Raw genomic sequence first — 25,862 nt, forward strand, 5'->3', positions numbered from 1 at the left:
GGTGGGTAGATCTGTAGGTTTTGTGGATGTCTGATATTTGATATCATAGATATCCGTAAGCATGAGCTCCTGAGTGCATGCACTGGTCAGTTTTAACTCTGTTACTGAGGTGGGAATGAATTGCCGTTGCTCAGTGATCACATTTAGGAGTCTTAACTCCTCCAGGCTGGGCTGTATGTGGCGCCTGCTGTGTGGTCTAGGAAACAGGATACATTTGCTCAGTATTGCCACTGTAACTAAAGACACACAACAACAGTCTATTGCTGTAATCATAATATTTCTGTAATTGAAGTCTGTTTATAATTGTTCGATTGTCCCTAATTATGTTGTTCAACAGAGTTCTTTTGCCTTTTTCATGACTCATTGCAATTTTTTTTTAAGCTTATGTTAAAATCTCTTTATGAATATAACACATGTATAATTAAACACAGAGAGAGAGAGAGAGAGAGAGAGAGAGAGAGAGATTTGAATGCATGCTTTAAAAAATTTGAAAGTTGTATGAATATACACAGAATCATGTATTTATGTATTTACAGGATTCTTATGTCGTTTTGTTCAGATAGCGGGTTCTCATTAGTTTAGAATAGAGTGTATTTGTATGTGGAGGTCATGGGCAGTTTGGCATGTAAGTGTCTATATAATGGTTGTTGAAGTGTGGTTGCCAAACATGTCTATTTTTATTTTCTTGGCTCAGAATCATGGCAGTTTATCCCTCTTTTGGAGCATTTATTTATTTAAGACCAAACTTGGCGGTTATGTAATATAGTTTCGGCAGATTCCTTCAGCATAATTAGTGCTTGCAAGAAAAACCACTCAAAGATAAACATGACAATGATGGATACATCAGTGTTTATATAAATTCTATTTCTGACGTCTCTGACTGACAGGCAACAATCAAGGTTTTATATGCATTTTTTGCTGTCACCAATACATTTAAATTTACAACAAGTTCTTCACAAATGATTGCTGGCACTTTTCATAGGAAGGTTCTATATTTGATGGGGTCGTATTGTTAGTTTTCTGCTGCTCAACACGAATGTGCTTCGTGTATGTCGCTCTGAATATGCACATCTGCTAAATAAACACAACTGTAAAAGGTGCATTTTAATGCAGGCCTAACACTTGAAAAACGTCAGCGTAATACCCTTGCTTCATCTTGCCAATACTCATTATTACCTCGTAACACGTTCAGTCAAGTGATTTTGATGTTGTGAATAATCTCTCCCTCTGCACGACGTTCTTGACTGGACCAAGCAAGAAAATGATATGATCCTTGAGCACGTAGCTGAAGAGCTTCATAAAAGGACTGTAAGAGCACTTACATTGCATCACGTTCATTCACTCAGGAAACAACTTTGAGAAAGTGTCCTTTTTTTGAGTGCTTAGACGCTTAGGGTTTGCCATTGGGTGACAGTAAGATTCAGGTTAGGCCTACTCTTCTATGACAAGATTCCTCTGCTCTCTTAGTAGCATTTCATGTACTTTCTTAACTTATCAACTTGTTCAAACCACAAATCCTTCAGTTAGCAGTATGGATCCACACTATAATCTTTTCACCATCTGACACTCTTAATAGATGCCCTTAATATACAAATTTAGCAATGAAATCATTTGCTTGTTTTCTAATTAATTAAGGATATTGTATATGTCCTTTGGTATGAAGTAAGCTCCTCAGTCTGGTAACTCTCTCTCTCTCTCTCTCTCTCTCTCTCTCTCTATTTGAAGTCGATCCATGTCTAGCAGTAGATCATTGACATCGCACCTCTCACTTATATATATCCCCGTTCTGACACTATTGTCACGGTGCAAACATAATGAACCTTTTAACTCAGTGCTTTGGCTGCTAACGTTAGTGACATAAATCATGTCAAACCACTTACAGTCTAGACATTCAGTCTGATGTCTAGAAATCGGCAAAATAATTTGACAACTTCACTTTCAAAATAGCTGTCAAAATCATTTGACTGCAGATTATTCGTAAGCCACGCACAAGAAGTACTGCGGCCTCGGCCAGAGTCAATCTGAGTCAAATCTGGTCCGTTTGAACCTCTCTGCTTTTCCTCTCACTTCAGTTCATGCAGTGTTCTCTCTTTATGCCATAGGTAATGATGGAAAACGTTTTGCATCACTTTCTCTTTTTTTCTGCCCGGAACGTTTTCACTCAAGTCCATTCAGATACGTTTCATGTATTTAGAGTTCCAGGTGAGCCCTCTGCCCATACCTCCAGTCAGCTTGGCCCATGTCTCATTCCCTTTAGTGAAAAATGGGCACATATTTCAATGGCTGCTACACTTCATATCTGTCAATACATTAATGAGGTACCCTCGGACTCCATTACGACACAGCCCCCACCTCCCCTCTAGAGAGAGAGGGCAGCCGTTAAGAGAGCCCATGCCCGAGATTGCTCTGTTCTTTTGAGCGCAGTAGCGCATCCCTTTAATCATCTCTCTCTTTTCAACAAATTCTCCAGTCATAGCCCTTGGGCGAATCACCACAGCAAACCAGCAACTATTTCATCAATATTCTGTCATTGGCTCGCACCATGGGAACTGCCGTTTGATAAATTAAGCAGGCAATGATGAATTGTATAGCCTAACTGTGCTGTAAACCCGGAGTCAGAGCTGGTTTGGAGAGAGAGCCTGTTCTGAAAGTACAGCACCAGTAGAGCTTTGTCTTGTTAGTGGGAGCACTAATGAGATGGGATTGACTGAAGTGGGGTCAAAGCAGATAACTTCAGATTGAGAACTTTATCATCTGCTGAATTTTGGCATGGTGTTTGTGAGTTCAATTTTGTGCTCTGCATTTTTATATTTTTAGCACCTTAAATAAATAAATGACAAGTTCAGAAACATATATAGTATTCCAGTAGTCGATCATGTGTATCATGTTTATGAATATTTTGTAGAACTTTTCTGGCTTCAAAGAACGGTTGGTATTTACAATATATTTTCTCACAATGAAAACATTACAGAAATGTCAGATAGGTTTTCATGCAAAAATGTATAAATTCTGTTGTAGTAGAATTTGGCTTTAACTTTTAGTACATCGTCTTTTTTAAATGCTTAATATTTTGTCCTGCAAACTTTTTTATCCCGCAAAATTGATATAAAAAAAAAAAACACATCGATGAAGATGGCAAAACTGTGATATTATCATCATATGATCACATATATTTTAACTCGACTTTCCATTTAAATGAGCCATTTCACATCCTTTCTATCATGTGGGAATTAACCTAATGAGGCAAAGAGGTTTAACTGTAAGTTTCTGGGTGGATGTGTCATTTTTATTGTCCTCTCACGTGAACTAGAGCTCTGAGGAAGAGTGCACAGATTGCCCTGTAATGAACAGTGAGCAGATTGAAGCAATTAACAGATAATTATGGATCCTGGCATCGCTATTTCGGCTGTTCTCAGCGTTGTGGTAACATTAGACTGAGCAGTGGTTGGGGATGAAATTTCAGACAGTGAGGTCATTTGGGCAGTGTCTGTTGTTTGGACTGACCACAGAGGTCAATCAGAACAGAAGTTGTTGATCTAAAAAGTGATTTTCATTCATATTTTTTTCAGAAGCTCATTCCATGGAGATTAAGTTTTGAGTTGCTTCAATCTGGAAGTTTCTCTGAAATCTACCAAGAGAAATAAATGATTAATATCAATTTTCTGCGACAGTAGGGAGACATTCTTCCGTTTAGCGTAATAAATATAAGAAGAAATTTATGCACTTTTTAATTTATGAAGATATGACTTTTTAAATAATACTTCATTCTTAATTTATATGATGGTGAAATTTGAATTTTGACTTCATTTTCAGCATCCTCAGTTTCACTTCCCAGAGTAATGAGTCCAAAAACATGTTACAGTCACATATGTAATAACAAAGGTAAATAGCCCATCCATTTCCTGCACATGTATGTCAAGAATTTACATAGTACACACATGCAAAATATTTTTTTTTTCATTAAAGGGAAATTATTTATAGTATGTAGATATTTCTTAGATGTTGAATATACATGGTGCCACTGCTAAAGATGTCAGTAGACACAAACCACTGATCCACAACATCTCTACCTCACATACATTATGTTATGATGGACATTCTGTGTGATTTCTTGGTATTTATGCATTGTAAAATGAAAATGCAGCCGTAACATCTTGAAAAGAAGTCCTTCCATTCCTTTCATTCTGGTGTATGTTCAGCAGATTAAGAGGACAGACCAGACTGGCTGTCTAGAGTGAGGTGGGATATTCTGTAATTGTGTGTGCACCTGTTGTTCACTGCTTTTTGGATGTTGCTCGCTGTTGAAGCGTTTCTCCTCATTCCTCTCTGCCTCTTTCACTCTCCAGCAGAATATTTCATGTTAAAATTAAGAGATAGACTCATCCATTTTTCTGTCTCACCATCTTGTATTTACCTCAAAGCAACTTAATAGGTTCGAGATTGTTTATTCTTCTGGTTGTGATAGCGGAGATTCAAGAACACACTCATGTAAAATTTAAAAACTCATCATGAAAAATTGTAAACTTTCCTGTGAATATTGCCAAAAATGTTTTGAACAAATGTATCTAGCTTTGCCTTTTTTTTCCCCCAAGGACATTCAAAGTGTTCTTCTTGTGTTGAGTGTAGATTTACTGATATCAGGTAGTTCAGCTGTCAGAACTAAAAGACAGGAATGCAGGCTGATCTCCAGATGGTTGTTGGTTCCAATCTTTAGATTGGTCTTCAGAAAAATGAAAGGGGATAAAAGATCATAACGTAAATCTCTTGGGCGTTTAATTAAAGCTCTTAACCTAGTGATGTCTGATTCCTTCAGGGTTACTAGAACCATTCTCACACTTCAATTCCCAGGGCAAGCAGTGGCTCTAAAATATCATGACATGTCCTCAGTAAGGCTGTCATAGTTACTTTCTGTAGCTTTCACCAAGAACACCATGAACTTGTATCTAAACCATTCAGTTTCAGCAGAAGTCAGGTAACTGTGAAAAAACTTTACCAGTGACCTGGATTTTAAGGACAAGGCTTGCAAGCGTGAAAGTCACGTCTGTGCGCATTTGTGTATTTATAAACATAAACAGTGCTCTTCTGAGAATTAATATGGACTGGCTTATTCTTTAGTTATTTTTTTCTCGTGCCACTTTGCATTTGGTGAGGCTAAATGACCTTGCTTAAGCTTTTCTGTCTTGTGTCATCTTAATTTGTGGCATGAACAACTCCAGTCCCTGTATAGGAAGGATGTTCAGTGTAGTCTTTACTTTTTCACTGCAACCACTACGGTTATTAAATCGTTTTAATTAACTGTAGTGTGGATTTTCAGCGTGGAAATCTGTGAGACATATAGATAAACATTGATGAAAATTGTATATCTGCAGGATACCGTGGGTGGTGACACCTTCTGTGGATAGAACAGTTGTGTTGTGGAACACAAGCGCGCGCGCGCACACACACACACACACACACACAGACACACACACACACACTCACCCACACAAGACCTATTCATTTAAAACTCTACATTTGCTGATTTTTATTCACTTCATCAATGCACAGAGTAACCATATTAATAATTTATGTACAACTAAACACAGTTCATCTATCTCTGTTTAACTCAGTTTGCCAAATTAACTGAGGAGAGGTCTGCAGGGACCCGTTGTTTGCACTCGTACCACCTGCTTGCTGAACAGGATATGTTGTTACAGGACTTAGAGTGACAGAGTCTAATTTTACCTTTCACCGTAAAATAGCATAGATGTATTTCACGAAGATTTTATTAATAATCATGCAAGTTAATGTGGAGAGGGAACAGAAATAATTTTTTCCATTCTCTCTCATATCTTTAAAGTTTAATTAGACATAAATTTTGATCATGAGCGGGTAATATGAAAATCCTGGTTATTTTAGTGTAGTATTTAAGTGAAACTGTGAAAATACAGAAGTGTCTGTGTGTCTGTGTGTGTCTGTGTGTTCATTTGTTTGTTTGTTGTGTATGACTGAGGCATTGGCAGGAAGATTTTATTGTCTTGTGTCAGGCATTTCATTTTATCAGTTATCTAAGAGCTACAGCAGGAGCTTAACAAACTCCCTCTGGCTTTACTGAGCATGTGCACATGCATACACGCGTGTGCGCACACACACACACACACACACACACACACACATACTGCATGCTGGTTCAAAACCACTAGAAGCCCATTGTGCTGTGCATTTGCACTGAGGCTTTAATAATGGATTTGAGTTCTCTTCTAATTTACATCACAGGGTATGATTTAGCTTTAGCTTTTTAACACTAAAATTATCATAAGACTACTTAACACCAGTTTATATGTGATGAAAGGAATGCCAGCATCAGATAAATCAATCAGCTGTGTCATCATCATTTACATTTATTATCATTTATTGCTTAATGTTTTCACCAAATTTAAGGCTGCAAGCTTCAAAATGTAACTATTGAGTTCTTAACAAGCAAACCCCCTTTTATAACAGCCTTCTTTTTGGACATAACAGTACCAGGAACAAAACATCTCTATGCTTGATCACCTCACAGTGAAGTGTGGATGCTTAGTTATTTTGGATGATGTTTGAGTTAGTGAGGTTATTAGGAATAACGTGTACTAGCCATCAAATTTCGAATGGCACTGTATTTCATCTAAATATCGAGAATACATGCAAGAATAACTGGCGGGTACTATCACGAATATGTCCACCCACATGAGCTACTTCAATACCATCCTCAAAATCACAAAGCTTATTTCCAGCAGGAAGAAAAAAATTGAAAATATCTGCAGCAGGAAGATAAAGACACATAGCAGCAGAAGGGCTCTCACAGTGACTGGACTGACCAAAGCCAGATGAAAAGAAAATGAAAGGCCAAGCATAAAACAATGGGCCAAACATTTTAGTCAACGAATGAGTTTATTAGTTAGTTAGTTAAATTTAGTTAAATGTAGCTAATTCAGAAATGTAAGCAATAACTCTTGAAATGTTTTGTATATCTAGAATATCACGTCTATGAGTTTTACAGCGACAGCAGGTATGGGTAAAGAGCAGAGCCCAATGATAAATCGGCCTGCTGATTTGTTAAATTTGCTAAATTAGATCACCAACAAAGCTAGCTAATGCCCTGTTTATCAGTGGAAGACCGCTAACGTTAATGAGGGATTAAACTGTAGCATTCTGCCTAAATGAAGCAATGGCAAATATATCTGCGATTCACATGTCTGCAGTTACAGTCGCAAATTATTAAACCACAGGGGACATGTAAATAAACGTGAGCTGCACGACTATCTAACGTGGCTTTGTAGCAAAACAAAGTTATCTAGCTTCTCTTTCAAACGTGTAGTGTGAAAGTCCTCACCAAGATAACATGACATAAAGGACTCTTAAATAACTACACATAACAAATGTTAGGGAAAATCTTTGTTTATGTTATGTGTTTTTGGAAAAAAAAAAAAAAAAGAAAGCAAGAAAGAATACTGGCCGACGTATTGTTATCGGATTTTTAAATCATCAAATATCAAAATCGGTATCGGTCTGAAAAATCCTATAGCCTATTCGTCATGCTCTAGTAAGAAGGTTCAAAAAAGGTAAATGACCACAAACAGTTTTTCATTAACAGTATACTCACAGTTTCCCAATTATGTTTACAATTTCATTTTAAGCAATTGCATTGTAACATCGCAATGTTTAAAATAAAATTGAACTGTAAGATGAGGACAATATCATTCTGCCATAGCACAGCTTAAATTTAATTCATCAGTTTATTCTTGGCTGATTAATTGCCACAGTGAAGCTGAAATGTTCACACAGTGCTTTAGCTTTGCAAATAGTCCTTTCTCAATGCTGAATTTGAGGGGTTACAATGGAAGGAGAGAAATGCAGAGTTTGTTGAGAACATTATTTATTTAGCTTTGATACACAACAGGTTGCATTCTAATGATGTTTACAGCTGAATTAATTGACTGTATTGCTGCTCACAAACACTGGTCCAACCTGCTGGGTCCCTACTGATAATCCCCTCAGACAGCTCTCTTTCTGTGTGTGTGTGTGTGTGTGTGTGTGTGTGTGTAGGGTAAACAACTCTCAACCCACAGTTTTATTTCTTTTTTCTCACATATCATTGTAAATACAGCACCACCCTAGTTAATGAATCCATGCAATATAAAAAGTAGCTATGATTCAGCTCAAACAGATAAAGCCACAAACTACATTCTTTTTAGATTTTTTTCTTTTAGAAGCACATAACAATCTGTCTTGTCTATTTTGTCTAATAATTTAAGACTCTGATGTATCACAGCTTTGGAGCTTCAAGTCATTCTTACTACTTACATCGCTGCTCTTAGACGCCCCAGTATTTCACACTTAAAACCGGTCAAAATGATGGGATTTTTGTACCATTGAATAGCAGTCTTGTAAGGTAAGTTGAACCACCATAAAAACATCTCAAAGATCACATGAAAATGGAAGTGAGGTTTTTTAGATGTTAAGCACTACATTTTGAATGCATCTGAGATAAACACTGGTGCGTGATAATACGCTCTTTTTTTTATGCTTTTGTGTGTGCCACGGGGGCAGAACGGTTCTGTTCAGTCAAAGATAAGTTCTGATGCTTGATTGTTGCTGACCACACCTCTGTCTAGAATTTCAGTCAGTTTTCCATTTCCCATTCAACTCTACCATTCAGCACCGTCACGTCTTCTTAAAAAGGCCAGCATTTCAGACAATTGTGGGGTGTCAGAAGTTTCATTTATTGACAGATGCCTCCAAACTCCACAAAATCCACACCCACACTCTGTCAGACTGTCTGTTCTGTGTGAAAATATAATGAGAGAGACAGGGCTAGCTGTCTGGAGCAGGAGCTTGTTGTGACAGTATTGTTTGTGTTTTGTTGTTCTTTTCTTCATGAACTCACTTGTTGTGGCTGTGGCTCTTTGAGATTGACACTGTGAGTGTATGTGGAGAACCAAAAAGGAGTCTATCTGCTGCCCTGTTGTGTTGCAGTCAATCACTAAAAAAATATATTCAGAGACAAAACACATACACAAAGATACACGCAGACACACACACATACACACACAGACACACACATCCGTACACAGCCATTTCACCACCTGCTTCAGTCTTCATTTTACATTTTAAGGTGAAATATTTCTTCTTACTGCAACACATGAAGGTCATTTGGTTTCAGCACCCACTTTAGTACCAATCTCGCTCTCTCTTCCTCTCTCTCTCCCTCTCTCTTTCAGTGCACCATTCAGCAGCATAAAGAGTTACTGGGTGTTTTAAGAAATAAATGATGTGAAATTGTGCATAATCAGAAGGTTGGCATCAAATCCCCAAGGCCACTGCCTCATTTCTGTAGACACATAGACAAACCATAGAAATATTAGAATATGTGAAACTTCTCTGAATGTACTGAGCTGATATTCACTACAGAGTGAGAAGAGTTCACTTGTTTTTATATCATTTTTCAACCTTTTGCTCTCAGGAATATGACATAAAGGCACTTGTATTGAAATTGTTCTCTGATTGTGGAAAAAACTGTTTTGTCAAAGGTATTTCCACAGCAGTAAATTAATAAGAGTAATGTTATTGGACAGGTATAACATGAACTGCAGTAATCATTATTATTGTAAATACTGCACTGAGTCCTCAGGTCTTTTCTCCCCTCTGCCTCGTGTTCTCGTCCTCTTCCTCTTTCCTTAGAAATCTGGCACCACCTAATGCTGGTTCAGTCATCCTGCACTTTACTTTAAGATCTGGAGGCTCTGTCCTTCTTAGCACATGTACAAAATAGGACATTTCAAAATGCCCTATCTGAATGTATATAATAGAGGAAAAGCTTTTGACTTGGTAATGAAAAGTAATGAAAAGGGCAGAATTTTGGGACAGAGAATTCTAGTTTCTCACAGTTTAGCAAACGTAGTTGACTTAATGTCTGTCTTTATAAAAAGGCATTTACCCAAGCATCTGTGAAATTGCATTTACATATGTATGTATGTATGTATGTATGTATGTATGTATGTATGTATGCAATGTATGTATGTAGGTATGTATGTATGTATGTATGTTTTGAGTCATTCATTCATTCATTCATTCATTTGTTCATTCATTCAATCAGACAGTCTGTCAATAAGTCAGGCAGTCATTCAACCATTCAGCCATTCAGTGATTCATTCATTAATACATTTATTCACTCATTTAGAACACTAGTTGTCCAAATTGCTTCAAAGAGATACAGAAAACAACAGGAAGTGTGGTAGAGAGATGAAAGGTATAGCTGTACGCACTCAGTATATATTGCATCTGTTTGAGTACATGAGTGTCCATACACATGCTATACATACTGAATTATAAATAACTATAAATATTGCTATCGGAACACTATACTATCTAGTTTTACCACAGATGTGCCTGCTTATCAGCTGGATTCATCATGTAGTGAAATGTTCTCACTATCTTCTCAAAAGTGTTTAAACTCACCCACTAGGGGGCATATTTTTCTCCAAAATCAAAAAGGTGAATTGGAAAAAAGGGGTCTAATATAGCATGTTGCAGTACACAAACACATGTGTATACATAGGTGTGTATCTGTCTGTTAGGAAGTCAGCCCCATGGGGCACTATTAGTCATGTTAAAATGTTGTGGCATCTTCTTTATGACAAGATTATCACATCAAACGAAGTGGCAGACAGCAGGGCCTACAGCAGACATGGGATGTCAGAGAATCAAACCCTTTAATGTTCCAGACAGGTAGCTCTCTCTCTCTCTCTCTCTCTCTCTCTCTCTCTCTTTCTCTCTCTCTCTCTCTCAATCTAACAGGATCAAAATGTGCCTAAGCTTAGCTTTGAGCATACATATCCGTTCTCACGTTGTTTATCCACTACTACATGAGGCCACATGGTATGAGAACCTGGCTCAAGATGCAAAATCAAACAGTCATGTGTCACTGTCTTTTCCCACTACAAGCAAGTACCCTGAAAAGATGGTGAATCTTAATCCGTGTTATGAGACATTGTTTCTGGGTCCTGCTGGAGACTGCTTTGGTTGCACTTCATACTCTGTTCATTTCCAACTCATATTTGCATATTTTAAAAAACTCACATTCTTTGAAGCATTTACAAAGTGAGAATTATAAAAATGGTGGCTAGCTCAACAGTCTCTCGCGACAAGCACGCCAGCCTCATGACGATACATTCAGTAACAGCAGGGTCAACATCAGCCAACATCAGGTTCCAGGTCTGGCTTCAGGATCACAACAGGACAATTAAAACATCATGCCTATAAAATATCATGATGTTTTCTGAGAACCTGTAGATCAAAAGAGTAACAATTATTATTATTGTCTGTGTCAGCTTGGGGGGCAAACCAACACTGAGCTGTCCTGAGCTGTCAGGCTTGGGGTTTGAACCAACAAACCTCCTGTTATTGTTTCTCAGTGGCTCTTATCTTAGCTTTACGCTCTTTTATTGCATTTGTGAAGATATTAGTAGAGTCATTAGCCAATTTCTAACATCATCAACTAAACGGTAAAATGATATGATTTTCATTTGTTAGGTCACGGTGCACTTTAAGTTGGCTGGGTGTGTTGGCCAGGGTCTGTCTCCGTTTCTTTCTTTGACAGCTTTGCTGTTGGTCAGGCATTTGAATGGTTTCAACCAGAATCAAGTGAATTGTGCTTTGCTCCAACTTGTGTAATAAGTGTGACCATTCAGTGACCATAACGTGGAAATAAATGAATGCAATTAGAGTGAAGTGGTCCATGGATCAGTTGCAGCAGTTGATATCAAAATGCTAAATTAAATGCAATTACTTAAGTAATTAATTAATTAATTTAACAAACCACTGTGGCTGTCTTTACTCTCCATCCACCTCCATCCTCCCTGAAAGCACGTCAACTTTTGTAGTTTTCCAGTGTGTTTCCCAGTTTCAGTCTGTTTATGCATCAGTCTGCCGTCTCAGTGGCTCGTGTTGTTTTAGGTGATTGACATCAAGGACAAACTCAAGCAGTTTAAGAAGTTCTGGCTGCTTCTGCCTGAGGGGGTGTGTCAGGGTGAACATGTGGCCAATGAGATCAGTGAAGAGGACTGCTGGAATGGGCAGACGAAGGGAAGGTAAGAGCACAAGTGATTCAAAATTGATAACACACAGCACAGATTTAAAAGCTTAGTCATCAAATTTAAAACTGACGAAATAATTTATAGTATAATAGTTTGGCAGAAGAGAAGACATAACCCAAGAGTAGGTTATTATAATGTTTTTTTGTTTGTTTGTTTGTTTTTGTTTTGTTTTGTTTTGTTTTGTTGTTTTGGGGTTTTTTTGCTGTATCAAATACAAGTCCAGTGAGCTCAGCCAGATATTTATTATGAGGACATGGAAAAGATTCTTAAAGCAAATGTGAAAAAATAAACCCAAAAGTAATGAAAAATAGATTAGTTGTTCTCTTTTATTGTATCTTCGGTCTGCTCTAAAGGAAAGATAAACTACTTTTTACAAGTCACAAACCAAAAATGATCAACCCTGAAGCAAAGTCCAACACTGTTCTTCCTGAGGTGATACCAATTCCCACATCTGCATCACTGACCTGGTCAGCAATTCTCCATACAAGCAGTGGTGGGAAGTAACAAAGTACAAATACTTCATTATTGTACTTAAGTAGAGGTTTCAGGTATCTGTACTTTACTTGAGTATTTATTTTTCTGACAACTTTTCACTTTTACCACCGACATTTTATCATAAATGTCTGTACTTTCTACATCTTACATTTTCAAAACAGGCACATTACTTAGGTTTTAATGCATTTGAGGGGAATTATCGATTATCTTTATTTTGCACCATTGCGCGCCTTCCCAACATCAAGACCGATTTCAACCTAAATGGATGGGACAATAACACATAGAAAAGGCAATCCCATGGTGTATCCATTGGTGCATATCACACATGACAGACATAACAAGACAAAAACGACGTAAAAGACATAACAAGACGAAACAGACGAGAAAGGGAGACTCTACCGTGGAAAATCATTGTCTATTGAATGTGATGTCCATGACAGGGAGCAACGTGAATGAAAGTGAATCAGACAACATTGCTGACGGAGCAGATTCAGAGCAGCAAGACATTCGCCATCCATGGCCTTATTTAAGAGAAATGTTTGTCGGCAGTCCTGTAGAGATAAGGGAATTTCTAATAAAAGAATTTAAGGCTTAATTAGACCTGAAGTGTGTTCTCGTGTTGATCATAATGTTTCGAGTTCTGTTGCTGACATTGAAAGTTGATTTGCACATTGGAGTGAAGTTAATGTTCATTATTTTCAGTATATTATTTTTATTTTATTTGAAGTTAGAATGGTTTAATAGTCTTTGAATTATATTAATATGACGTGAGGTTCAGCTTGCTTTGCACAGAAACAGCCGGTGGAAATGTCCTCCAAAGGGCCACTTTTTACGTTTATACTCTGAGCACATTTCAGATCCTGTACTTTTTCACTTTTACTTGAGTAAAGAAGTGTAATCAGTACTTTTACTTTTACTAGAGTCTTTTTTTTTTTTTTGCACAAGTATCTGTACTTCTGCTTGAGTAAAGAATAGAGAGGACATCTCATTAGATTTGAAGCCATTTATTCTAATTATCTATACAGCATGAGTTTGGTAACAACTAGAGTATTTCACAAATTTTGCCTTAGTAAACAAGAGAGGTGATATGAAAATATACCACACTTTAAAGCCATGATTGATATATGCTGAATATTCTACTCAGTTTGCTCATGTGGCCATAAGACTCAACACATTACAGAAAAAGAAAACGCACATACACTATCAGAATTTTAGAGGTTTCATTATTTTCTTTGTAAATCTCTGAAACATTCAGTAAAATATTTTACAATTTCAGTACATTGGCAGCACACTGGCCCTGACAAGTACAGTCTAATATATGAATGGGCATAATTCAGGGTATAGTCACTAGTCATGCTTTTTTTCTATTCCTTGACAGTATTAGAAATCGAGAAACATCTTGTAGTGTTTTCAGCATATTTAGATCTTTTCCCCGCCACTGTGAAAAGATCAGTAAACCCACACAGGTACATGCCACCAGCTCACATCAGCTCTGACATCACACAGCAAAATGAGATTAGGGTGTTCTTTGAGCTCTCATCTTCTGATGTAAACAGGAGTCTGTCTTTAATCTGTTGCATGCATTCGTCACTGACAGATAAAAGAAATATGATCAATAAGAGCCCTTGACTTCAGCCTCCTGCAGGTGATCCAGAAAAATAAAATGCATAATATCTTCATCTTTGCTCCTCTTAATAAACACGTAGAAGTTATGAAGGTGCGCAGCTAAGTTCTTGTTCTGCCTTACAGCGATAAAATATATGAAGAGTATGGCAGGTGGGTTACAGACGAAGATGTGAGACTATTTGAATGATCAAATGGGATATGAGAGAAGAGTGGTAGAATGCCGGTTAGCTGCTTCCCAGTCAATGGATGTTTTTACACATTTAAAGCCACACAGTATAATTAAGTTCTGTTACTTGCACGGGGTTGGTTCAGCAGTCATGGCTGTATAGGTATCTGAGTAAACACAGCCAGCTCTGTTCCCTGGGACAACCCTCCATAGTCAGCAAAAACGTGCCACAGCTGGCATTGAACCATGGTGTAGGAAGGCAGTGAAAGACTGCACTGACTGCAAGATAGTATATTCACAGTAGGTCTGCCACTGAAGAGTTGCAAAAATTGCCAGAAATATTATTACCTACTGAGAGAAAAGATATCGCTCATTATTTACTGTTGAACATTACACACAACCAGATGAAAATGTCTTTCTCTGAAATTTCAGCTGCAGTGTCTCTGAAAAAGGTTACTTTGTCGTAAGCTTTGTGTAAAATATTTTGGAGAGAAAAATTTTAAGGTAGTTTTTCATAGATTTTAAGGTAGTTTTCTTGTTAAATATTAATCTGCTGCTATTCCATGTCACCACAAACACGACTTTGCTGTTGCAGTACTGAAATGAACATAGAAATTGTTTGTTTTTATCCTAGGAATAATGTTCTGCCAACCTCTACAGTTATGAAATTCACATACATAATATCATGATCAAAACATAATCAAATCAGTAGATCCCATATATGTCATTACGTCGGTACATATTGCATGATTCTGTTATTTTAATGAAAAAATGCTGTTGTGCAGGTACATTCCAGAGGTTTCAAAAGATGGTTTGACCAACCAGATGAATAACCCAGAGGTTGGTGTTGACATCACTCGACCTGATACCTTTGTGCGGCAGCAGATCATGGCTCTAAGAGTGATGACCAACAAGCTGAAAGGCGCCTACAATGGCAATGATATCTACTTTGAAGACTCAAGTAAGTCTGCTTTCCTGACCAGCTGTGCAAGAACTGTTATAATAAAATTCATTTTCATTCAATTCATTAAACAAAATAAATAAATAAAAAAATTAAATTCTGAAGCTAATTGAAAAATTAAAAACTGGAATTAGAGGGAAAGCTTGCTTAAACTGTATGTTTTATTATAACTGAGCACCTTCACTGAACGGCAGTTCCATAGCATCTTACAATTATTTCAGAATCCACAGACACAAAGTCACAGAAGCACATAGTACATTTTCATTAAATGGTCAGTATCATTCCTGCTTGGCCTGAATCCTGTTTTATTGGCCAAAGAGAGAGCCATGGTGTAAGGGAAGAATATAAATAGTTTAGCTTTCATCAATAAAAACATGTTTGTAGATACCTCAATAATTTAATGAATAGAATTAAGCGCAATCCCATCTTCTAAAACAGTTTTAACTGGTAATAACAGATCAATTTATATTTATACACACACACACACGTGTGTGTATGTGTGTGTGTGTGTGTGTATGTGTGTATATGTATCTTCTTTTATGATTATTATGATTATTACGATTTTTCAAAAAATGGTTTATGCCTACCACTCATTCTCTCTCTCTCTCTCTCTCTCTCTCTCTCTCTCTCTCTCTCTCTCTCACACACACACACACACACACACACACAAACATACACACCCTCTCTCTCCCTCTCTCTCTCTGGCCAGGTGATGAGGGCAGTGGTTCTGGGAGCGGCAGTGGGAGTTGTACTGATGCGTGTGTAACAGCAGAGATGGATTTCAGTACCACAGTAGTTCCAGTGCTTGAGGCAGACAGGAGTGATGAACATTCATCCGCCTCCATCCTCCATCCCTTCACGGCACTGCTAGCTACTCTCATTCTGTCTGTCCTGGCACTGCATAACCACTGGAGATAGTGCCAGAGAAAAACCTGTCATACTGCAGACTGCTCTTATTTTCTATGCTGGTTTTGTATTGTCTGATAGAACGAGGAGCTTATCATTTTTAATAGGAGGAATGGGTGGTTTTTAGGCAAGCAGATTTCCAGTCTGTGTGCTTCTAAGTTCTAAAGAGAGCTCAGTAGCACCACGAAGAACCAGCCTCCACTAAACAAATAGCTCCTTAGCTGCACAATACATCTCTATGTTGGTGCTCACCTACACGCAAGCTTTGTGCTGTTTTTTTGTTTTGTTTTGTTTGGTTTTTTTTCGAACCTTTTTTTTTCTTTTGCAGAAAGTAAAATAAGGTCCTTTCATATCCTTAACAAAGAGTAATTCATTTTATTTTATTCTTGTTGGTTGGAATGGAGAAGTCTTAATTTCTTTCAGGTTCTAAGAGCTACAAAAGCCTATAACATTCAAAACAGATATAACATTTAACATAGTTTTCTGCAAGCTTTAAATTGTATTGATTCTTCCTCATCAGAAGACAGGCTAAGGGTGTTGTATGTCATATTTAGATGCAACAGTACTTTTACATCATAGTCCAATTCAGGCTCCACTGATGGCTATACTCTTGGGGATGAGGGGACACAAGTATTTCTTATGTCAGTTCAATCAAAATATAGACGCAATGATAGGAAATTTTCACACTTACAGTTTCTTTCTATTTTCTTAATTAATTTCCGGGACATTACACTGAGAGATTGCTACAGAGGTTATTGAGAGGTTCCAACAGAGTATAGGGATTTTCAGCTTTCCTTTTTACAGATTGGCCCTTGCTGTTTTTCTTTTTCTTTTCTTTTTTTTTTTTTTTTTTGGTTTTTGTTTTGTGTGTTTGTTCTTGTTTGTTTGTTTGTTTTCAGCTGATTTCTATTTTGGCAGCGCGTGTGTAACTGTAGCTTGTAAAGAGTTTTAAGAAAACAAACGGCTTTTTGTTTTATGTAGAATCAAAAGCTGGTAGAACATCTTGATTCTGCTGTTGAGTAATCCTGTCATAGATTCTAAAAAGGTCTTGGGTTTGGCCGGATAGATCCGATATTATGATTGAACACACAGTGTCTAACAGTGACCCAACAGACTTCTTTTGGATTGATTTGTCTCTTACCTTAGGGATTTGACTGAAGGAAATCCAGATCGACACCTCACTAGAAGAAACAAAGCCCAAACTTCACGGTTAATGTATTGCCAGATTTGGGAATTGCATTCGTCTTTTTCTGATATTTTAACAGATTCTTCTCTATTCTTATATTATTCCTACTTTTGACTTGATGAAGAATATTTGTGATGCTAAATTCTCACCTGTCTCTATTTGTCTGAGAGACTGAGGGGTAAAAGGTTCTCTTATAGTTTTCATTGTGTCATTAATCATCTGTTTTTGTTTATATATATATATATATATTCATAAATGTAAATGCTACCTGAATACTCAGGGTTGACATATAATGTAAACATGTAATGTTATATGTCAGCCACCTTTATGGCACATCCATATGTTGAAACATTGATCCACTGATCAGGGAGATTTCTATTAGTATAACCCCCTTCTGCCCAGCAGATTTATTCAAAGATTTAAATTTATCTACAAATTTCTTAGGATTCAGCAGTTGAAGAGAGTGAGAATTAAAATGCATATTTCTATTTATACCCAGATGTAGATCTTCAGACAAAAACCTAAAATGAATGTATCAGTGAAAGCACTTTTATAGACATTAGGGAGTTGAAATTAAATTATGTTATGATTATTTAATAAGAAAACTAAGACAAATTCAACACAGATTTTATTCCTAATTTACTCAGATGTCTCATATGTGTTGGTTTCAAATTTGAGTTTGTCAGAGATCTTTACCCAGCAGCCTTTGGCTATCACCCTCTTACGCTGATTAGTTAGGAATTCATGCATCTCAAAATGGATGAAAGTCACACAGACAGTGGAAGGATGAAAAAGCTAAACTCAGAGTTGAAGTTAGAAGGAGCAAATTGCAGTGCTTGACTTTCTTTTATCTCAAAAGCTTCCCTGTTCCCACTTGACATGGGAGCAGAAAGCTGGCCACAGTCACCTGTGAAATGGGAATTTGAAGAGGCGGGATGGTTGAATGCTTTGTTGAAGTGCTTCAGTAGAGCAGGCAGGGCAGCCTCTGTGACATTACCAACTGTGAGGTGACTATTTCACCTCCATCTGATGTAAAGTAACAAAGTTGAGCTATCACTGAGGTCTCGTCCCTGAGCGAGGGCTACCTTTAAAAGGTTAAAATAACACACACACTTTCACTGGTCAGTACATGTTGGTAATGTATTAATGACCTGATGTCCTTATTACACTCAAACAAATAGTTCTTTTCAAGAAATAGATCTTCTAACAATTAGATTCTTTTGCTTCCTTGCCTAAAATGACATCTATGTGTTTAAGGAAGCGGTATTAAAGAATTTGCTACCAAAATATATCATTTTAACATATATTTTTTATTAATGATTTGTGGAGTAAATTAATAGCACTTGAGAGATGTAGAGTGATACAGCTTTTACAATAGTCAGCTGTGTGTAAGTTATATATAATAAATGCCCTAATCAGTGTCAGAGCATCTATTGTATGTTAAAACATAAATCTGGCATATTCTATAATTGACTGATCAAATCAGCTTTACTATTGCTTAAAACTCTATATGAAAGTATTGATCCAGCATTATGAATGCTAAATGGTTTGCCACATACCTCCAATTAGAAATTTTTGGTCGGAATGTCCCTTCAATATTGTGATGCTAAAAGCACTTCCATCGCCAAAGTAGACATGAAAAGGAAAAGTGCATACAAGTGCCTTGGACAGAGGAAGAAGGTCTCTAAGCAACTCCCTTTGATGGGATTACTGTACTGAGCTCACAGTTCATATGAAATGAGTTCAGCTGAAATTTGAAAACGAGGAGATGTGGAAGTTGTGTTGAATATTTCTAACTCTTAGTTAAAGTGTATGATCTGTATACATAAAGCCATTTGTGTCCACAGATTTTGAGTTTGGAAAAGAAGTGGTACTCACTGCCAGTGGTGAACAGGTTATGCCATACATTTATTTGAATATGGGCTCACAGTTTCAAAAGGATTTGTGAAACATTAAAAGGTAAAATTACATTAAATAATTATACAAACCAATTTCACTTTGTTATATTGGAAATGCTGTGCATTGCTTACCGTGTCCAACACCGTAATGCAGAGTAATTGTCATTCAAAAAATCAACTGCTTATTCAGTACAAAAATTACTCAATTACAAAACAAAACAAAAAAATCTTTATTTAGAGTATTCTATCTGTCTGTGTGAGAGGAAAATGATAACTGTTGAATCGATTCAGCTTTGGGTTTTAAGGCAAAATCACATTGTTACTAAGCTAGCCAAGTAGAGTTTTGTTTCTCGGCAACGTCTTCCATAATTTGATAACAGTATAATATTTACATTGAAAATGGTATCTTTCTGTTTTATTAATATTTTTACAAGCAAAACTGATCATGAAGTCCTATGGAGAAGGTGAGTCTGGACTTTTGATTTACTGGTTCACTGTCCCAAGAAATTATGGTAAAAATGGATTATAATATGCCTTATAACATTTAGATCAATTACAACTATTTTTCTTTTGGGTTTTTAATGATTTCTTGCAAATAAATACTTTTTATTAAAAATGATTCTGTGAAAGCCTCTTCTCTTTTAATCTTTTGAAGTGGAATGTTACAGTCAATGACAACTTTTCAGAACATTATTGGTAAACACAATGCTCAATCTTTTGGTTAATATGAAACATGCAATGACATGTCATCTCTTGCAAAGTCTCAGAATAAACAATTTTATAACGTTCATGTAACGTAGAGGAAATGTAAAACTTAATATCATGCCTTATTGATAATTCTGTCTTTTTTTTCTTTATTTTTTTTTTTTTGCAGAAAAGACAGTAACAGACAGTAACAGCACCTCACAGGAAGTAGTAATATTAAATTTTATACTGTTCTTATGCAGTCAGCATTAGTTTAAAAGACTTTTAAAGTCAAAATTTTTTTTCCGCTCTACTAACTACACCTAATTTCTGTAATCAACCAGTTATTCATTTTACTCTCATCTTTACTCTCAGTCACCATTGCTGTGTGTTTGTAAATTTTAACTCATAATGGCATATCTTGTGAATTTCTAAAATACTGTAGGAACAGGAGACAAAACAGAGTGAGGCACCAGATGGCATCTTTGTGAACTGTGAGCAGACAATGACTCCAAAGATCTAACCAAAAAGTGATCTCACATTTGTCAAGTTCTGCAGAAGCCATAAAATTCACTCTGGTTGCACTGTTATTAAAATATTCATTAATTGCCTCATTTATTTAGTTACAGAGCTCTGATTTAACTGGGTGATCTCACTAAAGTGAAAATATCTTTTTCACTAAGATAGCTTTATTTTTTTCAGTCAGATTTGAGTCTTTTGGAACAGTGGTCTAGCCAGATTTGAATATTTTGGAACAGTGATTCATTTACATTGCAGCTGGATGTGGTGTCCTTTCAGATCTTAATCTTAAATCCATTTTACTGAAGTCCTTATTATATTTGCTTTCAAGCTTCTTCTGTATACTTCTTGTTGGTGAACTCTGCTTTAATGAGGGGCTCAAACTCACGCTTTCTCCTCTGCTGCAGATAGAGCACTAACAACAGGAGCAGAACCAGCAGACCCAAGAAAATTCCTCCCAGTGTGGACCCCAGCACAACCACTGTGGCATTGGTTTCAGTCTCTTCAAGGGAAAATGGAGGGAAATATAAGTCAGAAACATCCAGCAGAATAACCCTGGGCAAACTTTTGCAGAAGTAAAAATCTTAATAAACTCAATAAAGTAATAAGCATAGTGTAATTAGCACAATCGTGTCTTTTTCACATAGAATGCAGGAGAGGAATTAATAGACAGTTCTTACAGCAGTATGAAGAGAGATGGGAAGAACTGTTTCATTTGTTATGCTCAACCCCAGTTAAACCTTTAATGTCTTTTCCTTTTCTTTTAGGGAATCAAGGATAAACTGTGGCATACCTTCCAAATCTATGGCGTATGAATAACCCAGTACTTCAGATGTAACATAAATCTCCTCATTGGTCACAGGTGGAAAGAAGGGCACCATGTTATACTTTCGGTTGTGACCGATGGGAGCCATTTCATCTGGGAAGGTAGCGTTTTCAGGGAAACGCTTCATCCACTCGTCAAATATGGCATCTGTGAAAGCATGGAGCACCTAAACAAAAGAGAAGGGAGGCCGGATTGTTCCCCACTGCTTATCAACACAGCAACTGCACCACTAATGGAGTGACATTAACTGAGCAAACGGTGGTTCATGTAAACACGTATTATGTTCATATAATTACTCATCAGAGCACTCAGAAAAAGCATCAGCTCACAAGTAACAGATGTAACAATGTGAGTGCTCTTGGAAAGTAAAATAACTCTGAGATTAAATCAAATCGAACAGCCAGTTTCACTCGCAACAGCCAGCAGTGACATAAGATAACTACTACTGCATAACTGCTATACAGTCGAACTAAACTGAATAGAAATGGATTTAACCATTTACCAGAAAGATGGGATCATTAGCAGCAGAGTGAGAGAGAGCACTTGTTCCATTCAGAAATGAGTGAACCAGGTTGTGCAAATTGGACACAGAGCTGTCAAGTTCACCGTCTGGTTTGTCGTAACCCTCCAATGCATTTCTGTGAATGGAATCAAAGCGAAAATAAAGGATTTATTCGACAAATAAATCAGCCATCTAGACTCTGTAAATTATGCAGTGCTCTTGAGTGTATTGCATGTGAAAATGAGAGCTCAGCAATTTTAAATTAAGAAAAGAAAACAGCTGAGCCACACTGTGGATAAATCAGTTCACCTGAAACTGAAGGATGAGTTGGTAAAGTAAGGGGGACTGTCAAAATCTCGAATGTTGAGACAGCTCCTAACATCATTCATGGTAGGTAGACTCATGTTAGATCTGTCCACCACTCCTCTTCGTAAAGATCCCTCCCTCGTTCCGTTACACAGCGTGACTAGGCGATTGTAGTCATCCAAACTGGGAGGAGAAAAAACAGAGATAGACCAAACTCAGTTCACCTCAAGAACTTCATACAGCTACCAAATAAACAACATCGGTGTTTAGTGTGTGTTTAATGCTTCATTATGCTGTAGAAATTGTGAACAATGTGATGAATGATGTGTCTCTGTTATTATGAAGCCATTGACAATTTTCCACACTCCTATTTTTTACTATCTCTATTTCTGACAATTACTTAGTCCTTAAATTACAACAACTTTCAGACTTCTTACTGTATGACGAACAACACAACCTACAGGCACAGTTATGCAAAATAGCATAGGTTTTGATTTTCTGTCTATAAATAGATGTCTGAATCAAGTGAAGGTAAGAATTCAGAAGAAATTCAGTTTAAGAAAAAAAAGTAATTATTTACTCACAGCATTTGTCAAAATATAAGGTACTATGGGGCTACTACTTCTACAGATTTTGTATAACATGAGAAAAGATAAATATTGTCATATTTTTACTGTTTTCATCTGAGTTGCTCTGCTGCAATGAAGTGGCTCATCTCTTGCAGCCAAGCAAACATGAAGAATGTGAGTCTTACAGACCTGTTGCACACCACTCCCCAGTTGGAAAATCTAGACCGGGGACTAATGAGGGAGGGGTCATTGGGATCACGACCTCCCAGGAGAGAATCTGTACAGACGTCACAATCCGTCTGTCCCGTGGCAAAGTTCCAGTAAGGTACAGCAAAGTTTTCATTTCCAGTCAGTTTCTGAGAGAAGAAAAAAAGAGGAAAAGGAAAAAAAGAGTCTGTTCTGAAGACTTTCATACCGTTGATGGAATATGAAATACCAGACTTTTTAATATAATTTTTTTTCAATGTTATAAAAGGAATTAAAGGCCTTTGTACAAATGCAATATGTACAGAAAGTAGATAGAAATGTGAGATGTTCCTTTGAGTTATTGATTTTTCTTCTGAAGAAAATTGCGTTTTCTGACCTGTAGATCTCTCTCCAGACTCAGCAGGTGATATCTGTGCCAGGTGATGAAGGCTGGGCCTTTATGAGAGAAGTCTATGGCTTTGAATGGACGCCCCGGGCCTGCAAAACACACAGCAAAAACAGCGAATCCACATCTGCTGGCTTAAACATCAATGACCAGTAAAATGCTTAATATTTCAAATGAGCTGGATGACACACAGTGCTTTTTTTTTTTTTTTGCATGCAACACGTGACAGATGACAGTGGGTTGCAACTGGACATTTTTTTGTTTTGTTTTGTTTTGTGGTTTAAAACTGACAATTTACCAAAAATCCCACACACTTAAGAACTATAACATGAAAAAATATTTCTCAGATCACATTTCCTATTCTAAACCCCTCCAACCCTTCATTCTATAATGTGCTTATTAATGTAGATATGTTACCTAAGAGTGTATCTCTGACGGAGTAATAGTGTTGCCACACAAAGTAATCATAAATGGAGATGTTGGTGAACTGTGGCTGGGTTCCATTTGGACCCAGAACACCCAACCAGTGTTGGGTGGCAATGACATAGTCTGGATGGATGGTGTTTTTGGCCAAGTCCAAAACATCCAGAAACTCCTGGAGCTCAACCGCAGTCAGAGAATGAATGTTCTTCCGCACCACTGGAGGCTTTCGTTGGTCACAATTTGGTCCGGTCCAGCCAAATTTACACTCTCCACAATTAAAACCTGCAAAATTACCTGTTCAACAGGTAACATACAACCAGGAAAGGTGTCAGTTTTGTCATACCACCTAGAAGGGACTAGTCCCTGGGCTAGACAGCATAAGCAGCTTTGATAAGGATAATAACAGAATGAGAAAAAAATTGAACTTTTTAGCATGGTTTTGTTCTATACATAAGCCTAATCCTGCTGTAAGTGTCTTAATATTGAAGCAATCTCGTGAACCATTTCGCAATTGTAGCATTAACTAACTAATGCAAAGAGATCTTTGTTATTTGCTGTAAAGTAACAAAACAGTTTTGGTGACTTGTACCAGAGTAAAAAAAATAAATAAATAAAAACATTTACTTTACATTTTATACGATTTTAACAAAGATCTATGAATTTTTCATATAAATAAATTTGAGAAAAGATAGTGTTTTAGTTTAGTTTAGTGTAGTTTAAGTGAAAAATATACCCCTAAATCCTAGATATGTACCTTGTACACTAAAATATACTTTAACAAATCTGACAATAGCTTGGTTATCGGTATTACACTGTAATGATATACTAACTATATAATTCCAAAGTATTATCATTGTTTTACATACCAAAGCATCTGCAGGTACGATTAAAAAACTTCGTTGGCCATCTTTCTCTGTCGTCCACGTTTCTCAGCCTGTAGGGTCCACCCCAAGGTTTTGTGTCCACTCTGATGTTGGAACAGTTTCCTCGACCAAAGAGAGTTCCACAAACATTGGCAGGATCTGGCCCTAGAGCTGGGCAACATTCTTTGGTTGAAATCCCCTCAACAGTGCAGCAAACCCTCGGAAACTGAGCATCCACAAGCAGACTCCATTTCAAACAGCATAACAACCACAGCGAAAGAATCCCCCTCATCTCTTACACTTGTTCTGTTCTTCGTCCCTCTGTCAAAAACCCGTGGAGACCCTGGCTCATTAGTCCTAGCTAAAAAGGCAGAAAATCAAATGTGATTTTACGAATTGATACAGTTATGATGAGCAAGATCCGTGAAGCATACTCTAAAGAAAGCAAGTCTCTGTCTCTGCTTGTTTCACAGTTTTTAACTCTGCCTCCTATTTATAGGCTTCTACTATGAACTAACCGCAAGGATTAAGCCAGAGGTCTTGTGGCAATCACCTGACACAAGAAAACTATGTGTCTCCCTAATTCCCTTGAAAGCAATAAAGGGAAAAGGGCTCCCAGCAGGCATAGGCAACCCAAATGTGTCCTAGTAGCATATGTATAGGAACAGTGTGAAAACATGTCATTGTTAAATTAAAGGCCACTTGGTTACCTAATGACAACACCACAGAGTTACTGGAAAGCAGGATATTATCAAAGATATGTTTTTTATCTATTCACAAAATAGAGTGTGATTGTATCTCTTCTGAGTATTTTAGGTCAGAGTAATGCAAAAAATAAAAGACAAAGAAACCAATTCTGAAAACATCTTTTCATGAAGCTCATAGAAATGTATTCTAATATACTGTACGCATTGCAAGTAATACTAGAAAGAGATATCCCTTGGTGTTTATACTACACGATGAGGTCAGTCTTGTGACTTAAGGGTTCACTAAGCACAGTGGCTTTGACGCATTAAAACTATTTTGACATGTTAAGATTAATGTTTTTAAGGTTTTATGATACAGTTAAATTTAAGGTCAGACAAAAAAACATTTTCAAATACTTTATCCTATTGGAATGTAGATCTTTGTGTTCCCTTTCTCCACCAAAGAAATAAATAAATAAATAATAATAATTCATTTGTGAGAACCAAGCCGCCATTGTTCAGCCAGGTCTGATGAAAGGAT

At 37.0% G+C, this 25,862-nt stretch overlaps 2 protein-coding genes across 2 annotated transcripts in view; one reads left to right on the forward strand and one right to left on the reverse strand.

Annotated features, from left to right (window-relative positions):
- The window catches only part of LOC115823491 (glypican-6-like), a 57,328-nt gene extending 41,049 nt beyond the window's left edge, over positions 1-16,279 (forward strand). The window contains exons 8-10 of the mRNA XM_030787544.1: positions 11,974-12,107; positions 15,186-15,361; positions 16,071-16,279. Coding sequence (XP_030643404.1) covers positions 11,974-12,107; positions 15,186-15,361; positions 16,071-16,279 — 519 coding nt within the window. The remainder of the gene's footprint in view (positions 1-11,973; positions 12,108-15,185; positions 15,362-16,070) is intronic.
- Positions 16,280-20,880: 4,601 nt separating this feature from the next.
- On the reverse strand, positions 20,881-24,927 carry dct (dopachrome tautomerase). Its single transcript, XM_030786510.1, has 8 exons — positions 24,639-24,927; positions 23,767-24,066; positions 23,341-23,441; positions 22,947-23,113; positions 22,192-22,371; positions 21,883-22,018; positions 21,348-21,546; positions 20,881-21,056 (listed from the first exon to the last, which is right to left on the reverse strand). Exons 1-8 carry the CDS (start codon positions 24,925-24,927, stop codon positions 20,881-20,883), a joined length of 1,548 nt encoding a protein of 515 aa, XP_030642370.1.
- Positions 24,928-25,862: the final 935 nt, after the last annotated feature.

The sequence above is a fragment of the Chanos chanos genome, chromosome 10, assembly GCF_902362185.1.
Source record: "Chanos chanos chromosome 10, fChaCha1.1, whole genome shotgun sequence".
In the NCBI taxonomy this organism is placed as follows: Eukaryota; Metazoa; Chordata; class Actinopteri; order Gonorynchiformes; family Chanidae; genus Chanos; species Chanos chanos.

Coding starts and splice junctions, on each gene's coding strand:
- dct (XM_030786510.1), bottom strand. CDS start 24,927: ATGAGGGGGATTCTTTCGCTGTGGTTGTTATGCTGTTTGAAATGGAGT. Junction 23,114..23,340: donor GTCTGGAGAGAGATCTACAG/GTCAGAAAACGC, acceptor TTCTTCTCTCAG/AAACTGACTGGAAATGAAAA. Junction 22,019..22,191: donor AACTCATCCTTCAGTTTCAG/GTGAACTGATTT, acceptor TTCCATTCACAG/AAATGCATTGGAGGGTTACG.